The following is a 15925-nucleotide window of genomic DNA, read 5'->3' on the forward strand; positions in this document are numbered from 1 at the left end:
CCAGCAGCACGGCCAGGAGATCACGAGAGGGGCTTGTCCAGGTTACTGTGTCCGGATTGCAGATCCCCAGTACAGGAAGGATGTTGGCAAGCTGGAGGGGGTTTAGTGAATGGCCCCCAAGACAGGCCGAGCTGGAACACTTTGCCTGTGAGGAGAGGCTGAGGGAGCTGGGCTTGTGCAGCCTGGAGAAGGGAAGGCTGAGGGGCAGCTCCCTGCAGCCTCTCCACACCAATGAGGAGGTCTGCAAGAATACAGAACGGGGTTTTCCACCATGGAGCATGTTAAGAGGCTGAAAGAGGAGGGTTGGGTGAAACAGGGGATGTTCACCCTGGAGATAAGGAAAGATTTTCCAGCAGTCTCAGGGCTAGTCCTGAGCAGGGAGGCCATGAGCCCTGCCTGCCCTCCTGCCTGCCATGGCTGCTCAGGTCACAAGAACAGAGGTGCCCCCAGAATCAGAACGCAGGTGGGCCTCTTCCACCTGCCTCAGCCCTCCCCTCCCCCAGGAGGTCATTTCTGTTGGGTGGCTTCTCAGATGCCCTGGATGACCTCAGAATGCCTGCTGGCCAGCATGTCTCCTGAGGGCCAGTCAGGCTGCTGCAGTGGAAGCCACCTCATCATCATCACCATTCCTGCCACCTGCCCTTGGCCTGCCTCTCCCCGTCCTCTCTGTCCCTAGCTTGTTTCTGCTGGGATGAGTGGTTTTGTGATGCACTTGTTGGCCCCAAATTTCTGGGGCCAGCTGCTGGCCAATCAGGCTCCTGTAGCAGTGGTGGCCTCGCAATCACCACCACCATTGGTGTTGCCTTTGCCCATCTCTCCCCACCCAATCCCTTGACTCCTCATCTCTGCTGCAGCCCACGTTCAACAGCCAAACCCAGCCCCTTTCCTGGCCTTTCCCTCTCCCCTGCCCCACGGCTGGACAGAACCAGCCTGGGACGTGGTGCCTTCAGGCTTTGCAGGGCTTGTGCATAATGACTGCGACAAAGCCGAGATCAGAGTCTGTGCTGTGCAGCACACCCCATCAAGAAATGACGCTGTTAAACAGTAGATTTTCAGTGGTGGCAACCATGCAAGAGGGGCTTCTGTCCAATTACTAATAGGATGTGCTACTACCAAGATGCATTTGGTGTTTCAAGCTGTCACTGGCAGAAGACCCACGAAATCAATCTGCAGTAGTGCCCGTGGGTCTTCACTCCGTTGGTGCTGGACTGGGGCTTTAACTCCAGCGTAATCTGCACTGGTCATGGCAGGAGAAAGACAGCTCCTATACCAGAGATCTACATCCTGCTTCCTGTTAGGCCAGCACTCACTGTCCTTCACTCTGCACAGAGGGTTTGCCTTAGCTCATGGATGAGATTAATTAGATTCTACCTGAACATTCTAAGTTACTTTAACTATGGGTCATCCCCAAGAATGTGCTGGCAAGGGTACCAGGATCCATGGTGGCAGCCCACAGGAACCTGGGCCTTCCCAGAAGAACCAGTGGGACTTGAAGAAGACTTAGGTTTGAATTCCCAGACTCCAGTGAAGGCATTGCATTTATTGCCACTTATGTTAGTGAAAATATTTTCCTCTGCTAGAAACTGAGATGCTGTTCCATCTTTCTCTAGCTCATTTTCAAAAATCTTTAGTTCTCTTTCTAAATCTTGTGGTTGGCCAATATCTAGCTGCAGTTATTTAATTTGTAACCAGAGTCTGTGTCTGTGGACCCTAAGATCTTATGTTGTTTTGATTAAGACAGTTCACTTAATTTGGGAAATATCCCCTACTTCAATTTCTGGATGTCTTTTTGCATTTTCTTTACCTTCTCACCTGTTCCACTCAGGACAAACCTATTTCTGAATGCACCAGATTGGAGCAAGATTCTCTATTGCTGGGGTAAGTGGAGAAGCCTGAGGAGCCCCTGGGCCAGGAGTCTTTTCCTGGGAGAGGGGCTGGCGCAGAGGGGCTTGCTGGCAGGGGACAATAAGGATGCCTGGGAGACCAGAGCAAGGGACACAGGGAGACACTGGCCTCCGCCTCCTCATGCCATGGCTGGCCCTCAGCCCTGGGGCTGATGGGGAGGCTGAGACACCTCTCTTTCCTTCCTTCACTCCCCACACTTGGATGGGCCTCAGGAAACATCCAGGAGCCTGGAGGATGCACAAACCTCCTGGGCTGAGGTCCCATCGCTGCAGGGGAAGAGGAAGGGTGTGTGAGACAGATGGGAGTGCAGGGAGAGAGTGTGTGTGTGTGGGGGGGTGGCAGTGTGTGTGTAACAGAAAGGAAGATGCGAGGTGTGTGGCAGAGGGAGGTGTGGGAGTGTATCGTAGAGAAGTGAAAGAGGTAGAGTTTTGATTTGGAGGCATCAGAAGAAGGAGGGTGTGCAGTTCAGTGCTGAGACATGGAGCTATATAGAAGATTGAAGTGAGGCTGGGTTCAGGGATAACTTTGACAATTGAGGAGCAATAGCAGGCCTTTGGAAGAAGTTCCACAGGTTATAGGGAACTCACAGCAATTTGCAAAAAAAAAAGAGAAAATGACAGTTTTGTGTTTGAACAAATAGTGACTGAGGACAGAGTGTCACCAGTAAATCTTGGAATGCCATGGGATCAGAGTGAATTGGGGAAGCAGGGGTGTGGGTTAAAATCTTCACAGAAACAGGCCCAGGCATGGGCAAGTGTAGGAAAGCCTATGGTGGGAATGTCCCCTCCGACGGGGCTGGGACCCCCCAACACAACGGAAAGCCTTGTCCTTCTGACGATGGCTGCTGTCTCTTCCACTGAGGTCCCTGAGAGAACACCAGTTCCTTACAGCCACAGCGTTTTGTTGCCTCCTCCTCTACCCTCCTCACAGCCTGGGAGGAGTCCTCCCGCTGTCCTGCACTCGGCATCACACCCCCCTACATCTCACTGCCCCCGGGAAGAGCCCTCAGCATCCCCTGAGGGGAAGGATCCCCATTCCCAGGCTATGGGGGTCAGGGCTTGAACAGCCTGCTTGAGGAAACACATCAAGGGCTTTCACAGCCACATGAACATTTGATTTTCAGGCTGGCAGCAGTGCCTCTGCCTTCCTGCTTCACCACCCCCAGGGACAGGGACCTTGTCTCCTCATTCCCTCCATGGGCTCTTCAGTGATGGCCCTCGGTGGCAATCACTGACACCCTCTGGAACTTGGAGGGTTCCTGCTGACTCCGACTTCTCTAGAGGCCAGTTCAATCCCTTTCCAGGATCTGCAGTTCAGCAACTTGGCACCAGAGGGCTCATTAACATGCAAAAAGCCTGCACAAGTCAAGTCTCTTAGCAGAACTGAATTCCTCAATTCTTCTGGGTTGAATTCTTCTGAGGTTTGAGGATTGTAATCACAGTGATAATTTTTCAGTACTAAATGTCAATAAGAAAAAAATCTCTTCTTTTTCCACTAATCTTTATTTTTCTGCTTACACACTAAGGGATATGACCCAACTGCAATTGATACTGATTCTAGAGCATCTCCTGATTAAGTCTGAATATGGAGGGAAGTCTAGACCCTGTATGTCAGACACCCTCTGGACAGTGTTTGTCCCTATGTCCAATCCCACATTTCTCTCATGGGACTTACAGCACCTTTGTTTCAATCTGAGTTTTCTCCACGCAGGTCTGTAGCTGCACGTTTCAGCCCATTCACACCAACTCCCTCCTACTGTACTTGGGAATCGAGGTGCACACAGACACAGAAGGATGATTCTTAATTGCCAAAAACCAAAACCAAATGAAGGCACGGTTCAATAAAAAAGAAAATACAGTCCTTTGCTCTATATTAATTCTACCTTATATCCTCCAAAGTCCACTTTCCACACTGCAGGTGGCTTTAGAGCAATGGAAAATATATTTTCTGTCAAGCAGAGATACCAAGAATCCCCAGGGCATGCCCTGGCCCAGACTCTGTCCATATTCACTCACAGTCACTCACAAACTCAAGTCACGAGCTCCATCAGTTCACAGAGGGAAGCAAAGAGACGAAGATAAAATATGCTGTCTTCTGGATTTCCAAATCTGCACCCATCCCAGTATACCTGGGCTACAGGTGGGTCTGCAAGTAGGCTCTGCAGCATCTAGACCCACTCATTTCTCATTCACTTCCAAGAGGGGACACCTTGGGTGCAATTTTCCAGGCCTCCTCTTCTACTCAAGTGAGAAAAATGACTTGTCTCAACTGAGTTGCTTTGGCTCACCGTGTCTGTAACCAACTCCTGCTCAGGAAAGTCTCCCATCAGCTCGGGGTCACATTTTCCAGTCAAATGTGAGGGCTTCAGCTACCCCAGTGTAACTTGGAGGCCATAGCCACCACTTCGTGGGCAACTGAATCAACCCATGAATGAGGATGTTTGGCAAAATCTGAAACATATGCAGAAAAGTCATCGTTGTAATCAGTGTGTAAAGAAGATTTCATTTTTAGAATTTTTAAACCATTCTGTACATTCTCATACATTTTTTCATGGGCCATGGACAAGGATGAGCAAGCTGATGACACTTTCTCTCCCCCAGTGTAAAGACAGATTGATACATCTGGTTCCATTTGATGGGTAACATTTGAGTTTGGTCAAGTAGCCCCTGATTTGATTCCCCTCCACTATTGGCTGTTTTCCTCTAGAGTCCTGCCTTGAGGCACAATGCCATAGGAGAACCTCTTGGTGAAATATGAGGCAAAGAGGACACGAAGTATCTCAGCCTTATTGCCACCTACTCATACTATATTCAACTGTGACCACATATTACCCTTATTTCTTTTTGGACTGTTCCTAAAATTGTAAAATCTTTTTTTGTTGCCCTTGAATTCTCTTTCAAGTTTCAGATGATTTTTGATACAGAAGAATGCGGTGCTTGGAGGATGCTGTCCTTGAAGATCACGTACACTTGGTTTTGCTGCCCATCAGTGCTACTGACAGTGGGATCCCCAATAAAACTCCCCAGATTCGGCCAAATCTGCTCCACTGAGTATTGGCATCTGCAGTCTTCTATTCCCCTTCCTCACTGCCCTCAGGAGCTCGGATTCCGCTGTCACTGTCCCAACAGTCAGTCTTCACAGCCCTGACCAGCTCTTCCTTGCTTGCAATTATCAGCTCCAGGTTTGCATTGCCCTTGTTGGCCCATCTGGCAGCTATGAAAACAAGCTGTCCCCAAACCGCCCGGACTGTTTGCATGCTGCTGTGTTCCTCTTCCAGAAAATGCCGGGGCCATTAAAGTCCCCAGTGAGGCCCAGGCTTCTCCAGCCAGAGACTTCCTTGGGGGGCTTTGGAAAGATTATGGCAGTTTCTCCATTCATGTCAAAACCCACAGGCGCCCTCTTCTCCTGGCTGAGGGCATCAGTGCACATTTGGGTCGTAGCACTTCAGGGGTAGCACCAGGCCAAGCTCTGACTTGTCTCAGGGAAACGTGGTACCAAGTGTCCCAGTCCCCATGTGTTCAGAGGCTTTGCTTCAGAGCAGATACAGGCCAGAGTTTGTGGTGATGGAAACATAAAGCTGAAATTGGATGCCAAGAGAGTGAGCAAACCGTGATGTCCCCAGTGCCAGAGAAGTGCATCCCTGGAAAGAAATACTTTTACTTCAGTGATATCCCTTTTGCCTGTGAGGGCCTTTGTTGGAAGTGAAGTTATCCCTGATGACAAGATTTACCCAAGCATACTGTGAAAATGATTGGTCTGTTCCTTGATTGAATCATCAAGAGAGTGGGTGAAGACCTCGTGTGGGGGCATTTGTGTTCATGCAATGCCTGCAGCTGTTGGGTAGAGGAGAGATAGATCTTGCTTCTCTGGTGGCATCTGATGGCTGATGCCTCAAATCACTCTGTCTGTGATGGTGTCAGGGGTGTTTGTCTTACACCAACCCTGAATGGGAATTGCTTTCCTGTAGTTCCTGTGCTGTCCCTGCCAGCCCTGACCTCTCATGAAGCTCTGTGGGCCTGGATTTGGACATGAGATTGAGTAGATTCCCTGGATTTGGTAAGGCAATGTGGGGATGAACATGAAACCGCTGCCAACGTCGTCAGTGGCCATCTAGTAAATACAGCAGAAGGAGAAGAGAGAGACTGAGCCGTCCCTATAACACATGACTCCAGCTGCTCAGAGGAATAACTTTGCAAAATGCCTTGAACTTAATGAGAAGGGACAGGTTCAGTTGCCCTTATTTTGGGCATCAGCTGTCATTTCAGTTGGCCAAAGACAATTCCCAGCAGCCTCCAAGAGGATGCCCACAGATGCTGCCCTGCTGTCTCTGTGAACTGCTCCATCTGAGTTTGCAGGTACCTGCCCATGACTTCAGCCACCCCTGACACCTCAGCTGTCACCAGACATTTGTATTTGAACAGCTCACTCCTGGCCTCCCCCTTCATTAATTACCATGGGATCTGAGCCAAGGAGCTCACCTGCAGGAGCACGTTTAATGATAATATGAAGACAGGTAAGAGGAATCCCACCTCTTGAAATCATTGTGGCAGTAATGGCAGTGAGCTGAGTCTACTTTGAGTCTCAGGACATCAAACACAGGAAGAGATGCCTTGACTGGACTCAGCTGAATCCCTTCCCTCAGCAGGGGTAAAGGAGAACCCTATCTGTCCCTGTCTGGCTGTCCTGCCTAAAGATGAGTCAAGAAAAGGTGATTATTCGAGCCAACTCTTTCCCTGATAGGGGAAATGCTACTACTGAAACTAAGAGTCTCTCCAGAGATGATGAAAGGAAAACCACTGATTGCATGAGGCTGTGTCACAGCAGGTTCCCTGGAGCTCCAGGGACAGCTGGAGGGAGCACAGAGGGGCCACAGCAAGTGGCACCTTGGGCTGTTGCTGTGGTGCTGAGCTGGGCCGGGCTCCTGGGCCGCAGGGAGCTCCTGGCAAATGGGCAGCGCTGCAGAGAGACAGCTCTGCCCAGGAGCAGCTCCTCTGCAAAGCGCAGCAGGGCTGGGGGCACTGCCTGCAGGCACCCAGGGCAGAGCAGCGAGGCACACACAGCTTCAAGGCAGCCTGGGCTGGGAGGCTGCTGAGAGCTCCGAGGAGCAGAAAGCGTCAGGGCCCTGGCCACAGTAAGTCTGGGGGTGCAGGGCAATGCAGCTGCAGCTCGGGGAGGGATCTGGGGAAGGCGGCAGAGCCGCCAGGAATCTGCCTCCTGCCTAGAGGAGGAGGAGGAGGAGGAGGAGGAGGATCTGCTCCCGAGCAGGGCTTCCCTGGTGCCCCCTGCGAGGGCCAGGGCATGAGGGCTGCCTTCTGGCGGGGCCGGCTGCAGGGGTGTGCAGCCGGGTGTGCAGGCAGGGGTGCCCAGGGCTGTCCTTCCCAGCAGGGTCCCTGCACCCCAGGGGGCTGTGTGCTGGGGCAGGGACTCTGTCGCCTGCCAGGGTCAGCACTCAGCCTGCCCGGGGAGCTCCCCACGGCGCTGTGGGGAGAAGCTGTGGGGGGAAGGAGAGCCCCCCGCCAGGGCAGGCTCCTTCTGCTCTCCAGAGGCTGCTGTGTGGATCAGGGATGCTCACAGCTCCAGATCACCTCTAGGACATTGGCATTTCAAGAGGAAGTTCAAAGCAGGAGCCACCTTAATAATGTGAACCTTTGTAGGGTGTATGATCTCATGTTTCTTCTAAGAAAACGTAGCAAGGGGCTGTGAAATTTTAATATGTCACTGAGACTCCTGAACTGTTAAACTGAGGGATCAACACATTTGCCAAAGACTTTATGAAGTGCCTTCACCTACTCCTCTACTTACAGACACACCAGCATCACCTTTGAGGGTTCTGCTTTTGCCTGCTGTTCTCCTTTGAATCTGGAAGTAGGGAATGCCCCTGGGCAGTGCCCTATTGCCAGGAGGGGTCTGCAGGGCAGAGCTGAGCACACAGAGGGTGGGGTAGGGGCTGGCAGCACTGTCAGGGTAGTGACATGGGGACACAGAAATGACTCCTGGCAGAACAGAGCTCCAGGGAGCAGAGAGCCAGGACTTGCTCCAGCATTCTCTTGACTCTGTACTGGGGCACAGGGAGCCTTTTTTTGTGAAAGATGAGAATACCTGTCCCTTCAAAGAATATCTCCTCAGCAACATCACAAACCTGAGCTCATAAAAAGGAATTGAATATATTTCCCCCAAAGAAAGAGAAATAATTTTGAGGAGACTTTTAGGGAAACAGCATAAGATTGAATAAAAGAAGTCTGTCCTAACTTGTCAATGTCTTCTAGTTCAACCTCCCTGCCTGCAGAGAACAAATGTCCAACAACAGCTCCATCACCCAGTTCCTCCTCCTGGTATTTGCAGACAGACGGGAGCTGCAGCTCCTGCACTTCTGGCTCTTCCTGGGCATCTACCTGGCTGCCCTCCTGGGCAACGGCCTCATCATCACCACCATCGCCTGCGACCACCACCTCCACACCCCCATGTACTTCTTCCTCCTCAACCTCTCCCTGCTTGACGTGGGCTCCATCTCCACCATTCTCCCCAAAGCCATGGCCAATTCCCTCTGGGACACCAGGGACATCTCCTACATGGGATGTGCTGCCCAGACCTTTTTCTTTGTTTTCTTCATTGCAGCAGAGTTTTCTCTTCTCACCATCATGGCCTATGACCGGTACGTTGCCATCTGCCAACCCCTGCACTACGGGACCCTCCTGGGCAGCAGAGCTTGTGTCCACATGGCAGCAGCTGCCTGGGGCACTGTGTTGCTTTATTCTCTCCTGCACACTGCCAACACATTTTCCCTACCCCTCTGCCAAGGCAATGTTGTAAACCAGTTTTTCTGTGAAATCCCCCAGATCCTCAAGCTCTCCTGCTCAGACTCTGACCTCAGGGAAGTTGGGCTCCTTCTCGTTAGTATCTGTGTAGCATTTGGGTGTTTTGTTTTGATCATGCTGTCCTATGTACTGATCTTGAGAGTTGTGCTGAGGATCCCCTCTGAGCAGGGACAGCACAAAGCCTTTTCTACGTGTCTCCCTCACTTGACTGTGGTCTCCCTTTTTATCAGCACTGGCATGTTTGCCTACCTGAAGGCCCCTTCCATTTCCTCCCCATCCCTGGACCTGGTGGTGTCATTTCTGTACTCGGTGGTGCCTCCAGCAGTGAACCCCCTCATCTACAGCATGAGGAACCAGGAGATCAAGGATGCACTCAAGAAGGTAATTCAGTCAGTTGTCTGTCAGCAGGAATAAGCTTCCCATGTCTCTTCAAATAATTTCCAATTTGTCTTAGAATATTTATTTGTATTCAGCATTTTGTTTGTGAAATTCTTATTTCTTCCAAAATATCTGATTACACTCCTCTTCCTCAGAGACATGATCCAGCCTCTCTGACAGAGAGGCCTTTGTGCATTTATCTAGTAGGACAGTACAGCTGGCCTCCCATGTCACATATCTGTAATAAAATGATTTTCTCAGTGTCGATGTCTGGAGGTTGGTCTGTTCTTCCAAAGCTGAGGTCAGGAACAGGCTGAAGGAATTGCCCCGCTGAGCGTGCTGCTGTGCTGGGGTTCTCCAGGGGTTCAGGGCAGGAGGGCATGGGGGGATGTGTTAGGGAATAGGCCTGTGCTGCCCCTTCACGTGGGGGTGCCCAGTGCAATGGCAATGATGGCTGATCCATGAGGATCTCCCTGGGACCATCTCCCCGTGGCTTTCAGCCACCACTGCCCTGCAGAGCAGCACCGCCAGCTCAGGGCCGTGCCTGAGGTGACATCCCATGACAAGAGCAGACCTATTTCTGGAGGCACCAGTTTGGGCAGCTTTTCTCTGGCTGGCACAGCAGGAGCTGCCTGGGGAGCCCCCAGTGCAGGAGTCTTGTGCTGGGGAGAGGGACGGGCACAGAGGGGCTGCCAGCACTGGGCAATCAGGATCTCTTGGAGAGAAGAGCAGCAGAGAGAGGGAGACGCTGGCCTGCGTCTGCTCATGGCATGGCTGGCCCCAGCCCTGGGGCTGATGGGGAGGCTGAGAGCCCTCTGTGCCCCAGGAGCTGCTGTGACCTTCCGAGGGGCTGGGGCTGTGGGGTGAGTGCCCAGAGCTCTGCAGCACCCCCCAGCCTATCTCGCTGGTCATTTCCAGCACTGGCTGCTCACCCAGGTTTATGGGTGAGAGTTGCTGCTAAACCATCTCCATCCTCCTGCTGGTCTCAGTGCCTGTATGGGGGCACCAGCCAGCCCTGCCCGGCCTCTCTTCTGGTGCTGTCCCCGCCAGACCCCAGAGAAGGGCTGTCTGCACTTGCTGTGAGGTTGCGCTCTGTCCTATTTTTCCAGTTCATCAGTGAAGACGTTTAACAGAGCTGGACTCAGTATGGACCCCTGGGGTACATCGCTGGTGATCAGCTCCCGAGGGGCCTTTGTGCTATGGGTCATGGCCTTCTGGACCCGGCCTTTCATCCTGTTTCCAGTCCACCTCACTCATGCCTGTGAGGCTGTGATGGGATTCACTGAGAAAAGCCTTGTTAATATTGAGCTGAAAGACGTTCACTGCTCTCCTCTCATCCACCAGCTGAGTCATCTTACTGCTGTGGTGGGCTAACCATGGCTAATAACCAAACTCCCACCCAGCCGCTCGCTCACTCCCTCTCCCACCCCAGTGGGATGGGGAAGAAAATAGGAAGAATGGGAATGAGAAGGCTCCTGGGGGGAGACAATGACAGGGACATCACTTCCCAGTTTGCATTGTGGGCAAGACTTGAAGACTTGATTTGGGGGAAATGAATTCATTTTGTTGTCAGTTAAAACAGAGATTTAACTATGAATACAGGTCATAGGGAAAAAAAACAAATGTTAAAACAACACCTTTCCTCTTCCCTGTCCCAGGCTCAGCTTCACTCCTTCACTCTAGGCTCCTCTCCCCCATCCCGAGCAGCACAGGGGTGTTTGGGATGGGGGGTCACAACCAGCACATAACAGGTTTTGTCTGTTATTCCTTCTTTTCCTCAGTTTTGCTCTGCTCTGGCACTGGTCCTCCATGGGCTACAGGGAAGATCTGCTCCACCATGGAGCGCCTCCTCCTCTTTCTCCTACCTTGGTGTTCCCTCCATTGTTTCTCAATATGTTTGTTCTCTCCACCTTTACCAGTCTGGTGTTTGCTGCCAGTTCCTGAAGAAGTTTTCACAGGGGCATGACCAGATTTGCTGATGGGCTTCTCAGTGTCCTGCACTGAGTCTATTGTGGAGCTGGAAACAGCTCTGTCTGGCACAGGGCAATCCCTGGCCTCCTCCCACAGAGGCCACCCTTGCAGCCCCTCCGGCCACCAACCCCTTGTCACGTACACCCCCCACAGTCATCCACTGTGGGAAGTGGAGGTTCAAAAGGCTTCTTTAGGTTTTTTTCTGTTGAACTATGAACCTTTATTATTATATGTTGGCAATAAAGAAACAACTTCCTGTGACAGAAAGACTAGAGCTGAAAAAACCCCGGTGGCTGATAGGACACATGTCAGTCAGTGTTGGGGACATAGTGATCAAGATTGGCCATATAGTGTGTGACCTCACTGAGCTTGCTTTTCCTACATGCTTTGTCAGACTCCATCAGGGCACACCCAGGGTCAATATAAATTGGAGAATGTAGATATTCCTTGATCTAGAAGATGAAAACTGAAGAAAATTGAAAAAACAAGGTTTTTTAAAAAAAAAAAAAAAACAAACAAAAAACAAAAAAACAACAACAACAAAAAAAAACCAAACAAACAAACAAAAAAAACAAAACCAAACTATTTAACATTAAAATATTCCTTTTTTAGGCTACATTCTGGAAATTCCTCTATTTGCAAGAATTGAAGAATTAATAAAAATTATGCACAGAGATGTTGCTTCTTAGAGCACATGGCTGTCTCCACCACAAGCTGTCCTACAGCATCTTGCACCTCTGTTCCACACCAGGCTGGAGGCGTCAACACAACTAACTCACCTCTCTCTCCACTCAGCATCTCCCCTCCTTTACTGACATCTCTCCATCATTGCTGCCTTGGTTGCTGTAGCAGGTTCCAAGGAGCTCCGTCACCTGCCCTTCATCAAAGGGTGCATTGCTGAGAGTCAGCTGAAGCTTGTCCAAACCTTGGAATGTTATCCCAGGTGCTCTTCCCAAGGAGCAACCCTGAACAGACAGAAGGTGTAAAACCAACTCCTGGAGGGAGATACTTTGTCTTTCTACAGAGATCTTGCAGTAACAGAGCCTAGCAGAGCAACAGCCTGCCCTTGCTTCCCTTTCTCCAGTGACCATGGTTTTGCTTGGCAGACACCCTTCCTTGCACCACAGGTCTTCCCCTGACGATAATGCATTTATGGGGCAGGGAGGCTGGGTCAGCACAGGGACAGGGCTGGCTCTGACAGGGACCATGAAGCAGCTGCCAGGAGGTGACAGCAAGGACAGTTTACAAAGGACAAATTTCTATGTCTTGACTTTACTCTCCTTAGGAAGGAAAAGCTTGCCAGGAGCCAGTGGTTGCAAGGACAGTCAAAAGCAAAAGGAAGAGCTTCAATCGCTCATTAGAGACCAAGGCTGAAGAAGGAACAGGCAGGGCTACTGCTGAATGGGAAGGCTGATTTAATAACAGCAGAGGCAGGTGGGGCTGGGGCACTCAAAACCCTCTTTGCCTGAGTCTTTTCTGAAAAGGTCTCCAGGTCTGTGTGCTGAGGGAAAAGGCTCCACGAGCAGGAGAGCACGCATTGGCAGGAACCTCAGGCAACCCAGCAAGGCCAAGTGCCCGTGTGTGACCCTGCAGGACATCCCCCTGGCAATGGCCCAGGCTGGGAGCTGCCTGGCTGGGAGAAGCCCCGTGGGAAAGGTCTGGGTGGGTTGGAGAGGAGGCAGCCGTGTGCCCTGGCAGCAAGGGAGGCCAGCTGCACCCAGGCCTTTGTGGCCAGCAGGACGGCCAGGAGATCAAGAGAGGGTTACTGCATCTGGATTTTAGATATCCAGTACAGGAAGGATGTTGGCAAACTGGAGTTGGTTCAGTGAATGGCCCTCGATATAGGCCGGCGCTGGAACATTGGAACTTCCCCCAAATAATTTCAGGGGGGCCAGGGCATGATTTAGCCCCCCAAAAATCGGGATTTTGGGGGATTCAGACTGTCACCACCCCCAAAAATGGAGGATATGGGGGGAGAAAACCCAAACCACCTTCAATATAATTGGGGGGGGAGGGGCAGGCAAACCAAAATGGAGGGTTGAGGGGGGGTCAGAGATGCCAACAACCCGCCAAAATGGAAGACAGAGTAGGGGGGGAAAGCAAAACTGATTTAAGGGGATCCTTAACTGTCCACCCAACCCTTTCAAAATGGGGGTTTGGAGGGGCTCAGGGATCAGCCCCAAAATAACTGGGGGGGGTTGGAAGGAACCACTGTAGCGCCCCGCAAATGGGGGCTTGTGGTTCAAACTACACAACCCCCCCTCAAAATATTTGGGGGGGCAGTGTCAGGGGACCCTGTGGCCCCTCCCAAAATGAGGATTCAGGGGTCTCAGGGCCCCCCAGAGTGCTCATCCATGTCAAAGAGCTTCCTCTCCTCTGCCACTGTGGGATCATTTTTGGAGGACAATGGCCACATTGGACAGGAGCAAGACTTTGGCTACATCGCAAAAGGGACGTGAAAAGAGGGAGGAGAACTGAGAGAGCTCTATGGCTGGTGAATGATGAGAACACCTTGACCTTCGTCAGCCAGAAGCCTTGGGAGTAGTGAACAGGAATGTAGAAAAACAAGATAAGGATGCTGAGCTTTGTCTGAAGAAAACATGCCAGGCTACGGTTGATGGGAAACCTCTGGTCATTTCTTAAACAGTGGAAAGTTTTCTAGCTTGAGCTAAAAGTGTATAGAACATTGCGTTTGTGCTTGTAAGATTTAATTAACCAATAGGCTTTAGGATACCAGTAACTAACTTGTAGCCAATGAATTGTCTGGTGTATTATGGACAGAGGGCAGTGACCAATCAAACGTTAGTCTTAGGTGTGTGAACAGTGTGTGAGGAATGCATGTAACCAATCCAGCCTTCCGTTCATGTCTGATCAGTTGCTAGGCAGACATATAAGCACACTTGTATCGGCAATAAACGATTTTGATTTGTGACTCTTATAGAGTTGTCGGAGTCTGTCATTCTCCTCATGCCACCATGCCTGGGAGGCGGGGTCATGAGTGACATCATAGGGCAGGGGAGCCACCCCCTCAGGGATGTCATAACCCACCAGTGACATCACAACCCAGGGTTGGGGAATCCCCATCAGAACTAAGTGAAACTCTGATACTGCAATTCCATTGTGGATCCCCACCTCAACCCCATGAGCTCCCCTGTGATGTCATAATCCCACTCCCACCACACAGGGGTCCACTATGATGTCACAACACTGGTAGGGAGCCCCAAGAGCTTGCTATGACATCACAATTCTGATGCAGAACAGCAAAGGTCCTTTATGATGTCACAGCCCTGGTGGGGAACCCCAAGGGTCCTCTATGATGTCACAATTGTGGTTGGAAACACCAGAGGGTCCTCTGTGACATCACAAACATGGTGGGGAACCCCGAAGGTGCACTATGATATCAGAACTCCGGTGAGCAAACCCACTGAGTTTTCTGTGACATCACAACCGTCAGAGAAAACCCCACCCCACGTGGCTGCCTGATGACATCACAACCCAGCAGGACACCCCCCACCCTACGTGGGTGTTGTGTGATGCCAGCACCCTGGTGGGGACACCCCCACACCCCACGTGGTCCTCAGTGATGTCACAGCCCCACAGGGAACCCCCATCTCAGAGAGTTGCCCGTGATGTCACTGCCCAGGCAGGGACCCCCCCACTCCAGTGATGTCACAAACCAACAGGGAACCACCCCACCTTGAAGGATTCGCTATGTGAGAAGTAACGGTAGAATTTTGCTTTCGCTAACAGTAATGAATGAATTACTTTTATTGAGTTAGGCTAAAGCTGTTATTAAATTAGTGTTGCTAAAATTATAACAGTTGAGCAAGCCTTTTTTGATCAGAGGTCAGGCATAGGGTTGGGCATTGTGGGGAGTTGGGCAAGCAGGAGGATGGGGGGTGTGTCTGTGGTTAGGTATCATGTAAAGAGGAATGAAAGCCAGCAGAAAAGGGTTAAGCGAAGAACTCCTGATGAAGAGGAACCTGGACTTCACCCCCTCCACCAATCCCCCCCACCTAGAGGACCACCGACACCAACTATAAATGCCAAAGAAGAGGTGGGGGGGGGGGTGGGTGGGTGGGAAGGAAAGCGAGTGGACTTGTTGCTTGGCTTGGTTGTGTTGCATTGTTCTTTGTTTGATTTCATATTTAAACTGAATAGTTACATATAACACTGTGGATGCCTCCCCCGCTCAGCAGCTGCCTGTTTTGTGATAAGAAGTACTGAAGCAGTGGAAAAGTACAGAGAGAGAGAGACAGCCTCGGAGAAACCAAGGAAAAGGAACTGCGTGGGTGCAAAAAGGAGGACTGGAACTATAAAAAGAAGCCCCTGCTGGGGCAGGTTGCGCCATTGTGCCCAGTGCTGTATTCTTTGCTCCACTGACTCTGTCCCCAATAAAACATATTTTGAAATATACGTGGGCTTGTTTCTCACAACGGGGGCTCATCTGGGTGTCCTGGGTTGAGTGAGTGGTGGAGTTTTTTTGGTGGCAGGGGAGGGGCTATTGGGGCGGTCCCCTGGGAGAAGCTTCTCGAAGCTCCCCCAGCTCCAAGCCAGCTCCACTTCTGTTTGGGAAATTGAGCCAATCGGCTGCGCCTCTGCGATAACGTATTTAAGAAGGGACGTGGTGACGGGCAGTGGGACTTGTGAGGAGGAGTTGCTGCAGCTGCATGAACACCAAGGTCAGTGGAGGAATGGAGGAAGAAAGGAGGGGGGAGGTGTGCCGGAGCAGAGACCCCCCTGTATCCTGTGGTGAAACGGCAGGGCGGCCCCCCCTGCCACCCATGAAGACCTACGGTGGAGCAGACATTGATTTATGGCCTGTGGCTTCTGCTCATATGATCAAGGTGACGGTG

The 15925-nt window shown here is 51.3% G+C and overlaps 1 protein-coding gene across 1 annotated transcript; it reads left to right on the forward strand.

Annotated features, from left to right (window-relative positions):
• The first annotated feature begins 8198 nt into the window (after positions 1–8198).
• LOC122154262 (olfactory receptor 14A16-like) lies at positions 8199–9134 on the forward strand. Its single transcript, XM_042801616.1, has one exon. It carries the CDS (start codon positions 8199–8201, stop codon positions 9132–9134), a length of 936 nt encoding a protein of 311 aa, XP_042657550.1.
• Positions 9135–15925: the final 6791 nt, after the last annotated feature.

Source organism: Tyto alba, unplaced genomic scaffold, assembly GCF_018691265.1.
Source record: "Tyto alba isolate M040663 unplaced genomic scaffold, T.alba_DEE_v4.0 Super-Scaffold_35, whole genome shotgun sequence".
NCBI lineage: Eukaryota > Metazoa > Chordata > Aves > Strigiformes > Tytonidae > Tyto > Tyto alba.

Coding starts and splice junctions, on each gene's coding strand:
- LOC122154262 (XM_042801616.1), top strand. CDS start 8,199: ATGTCCAACAACAGCTCCATCACCCAGTTCCTCCTCCTGGTATTTGCA.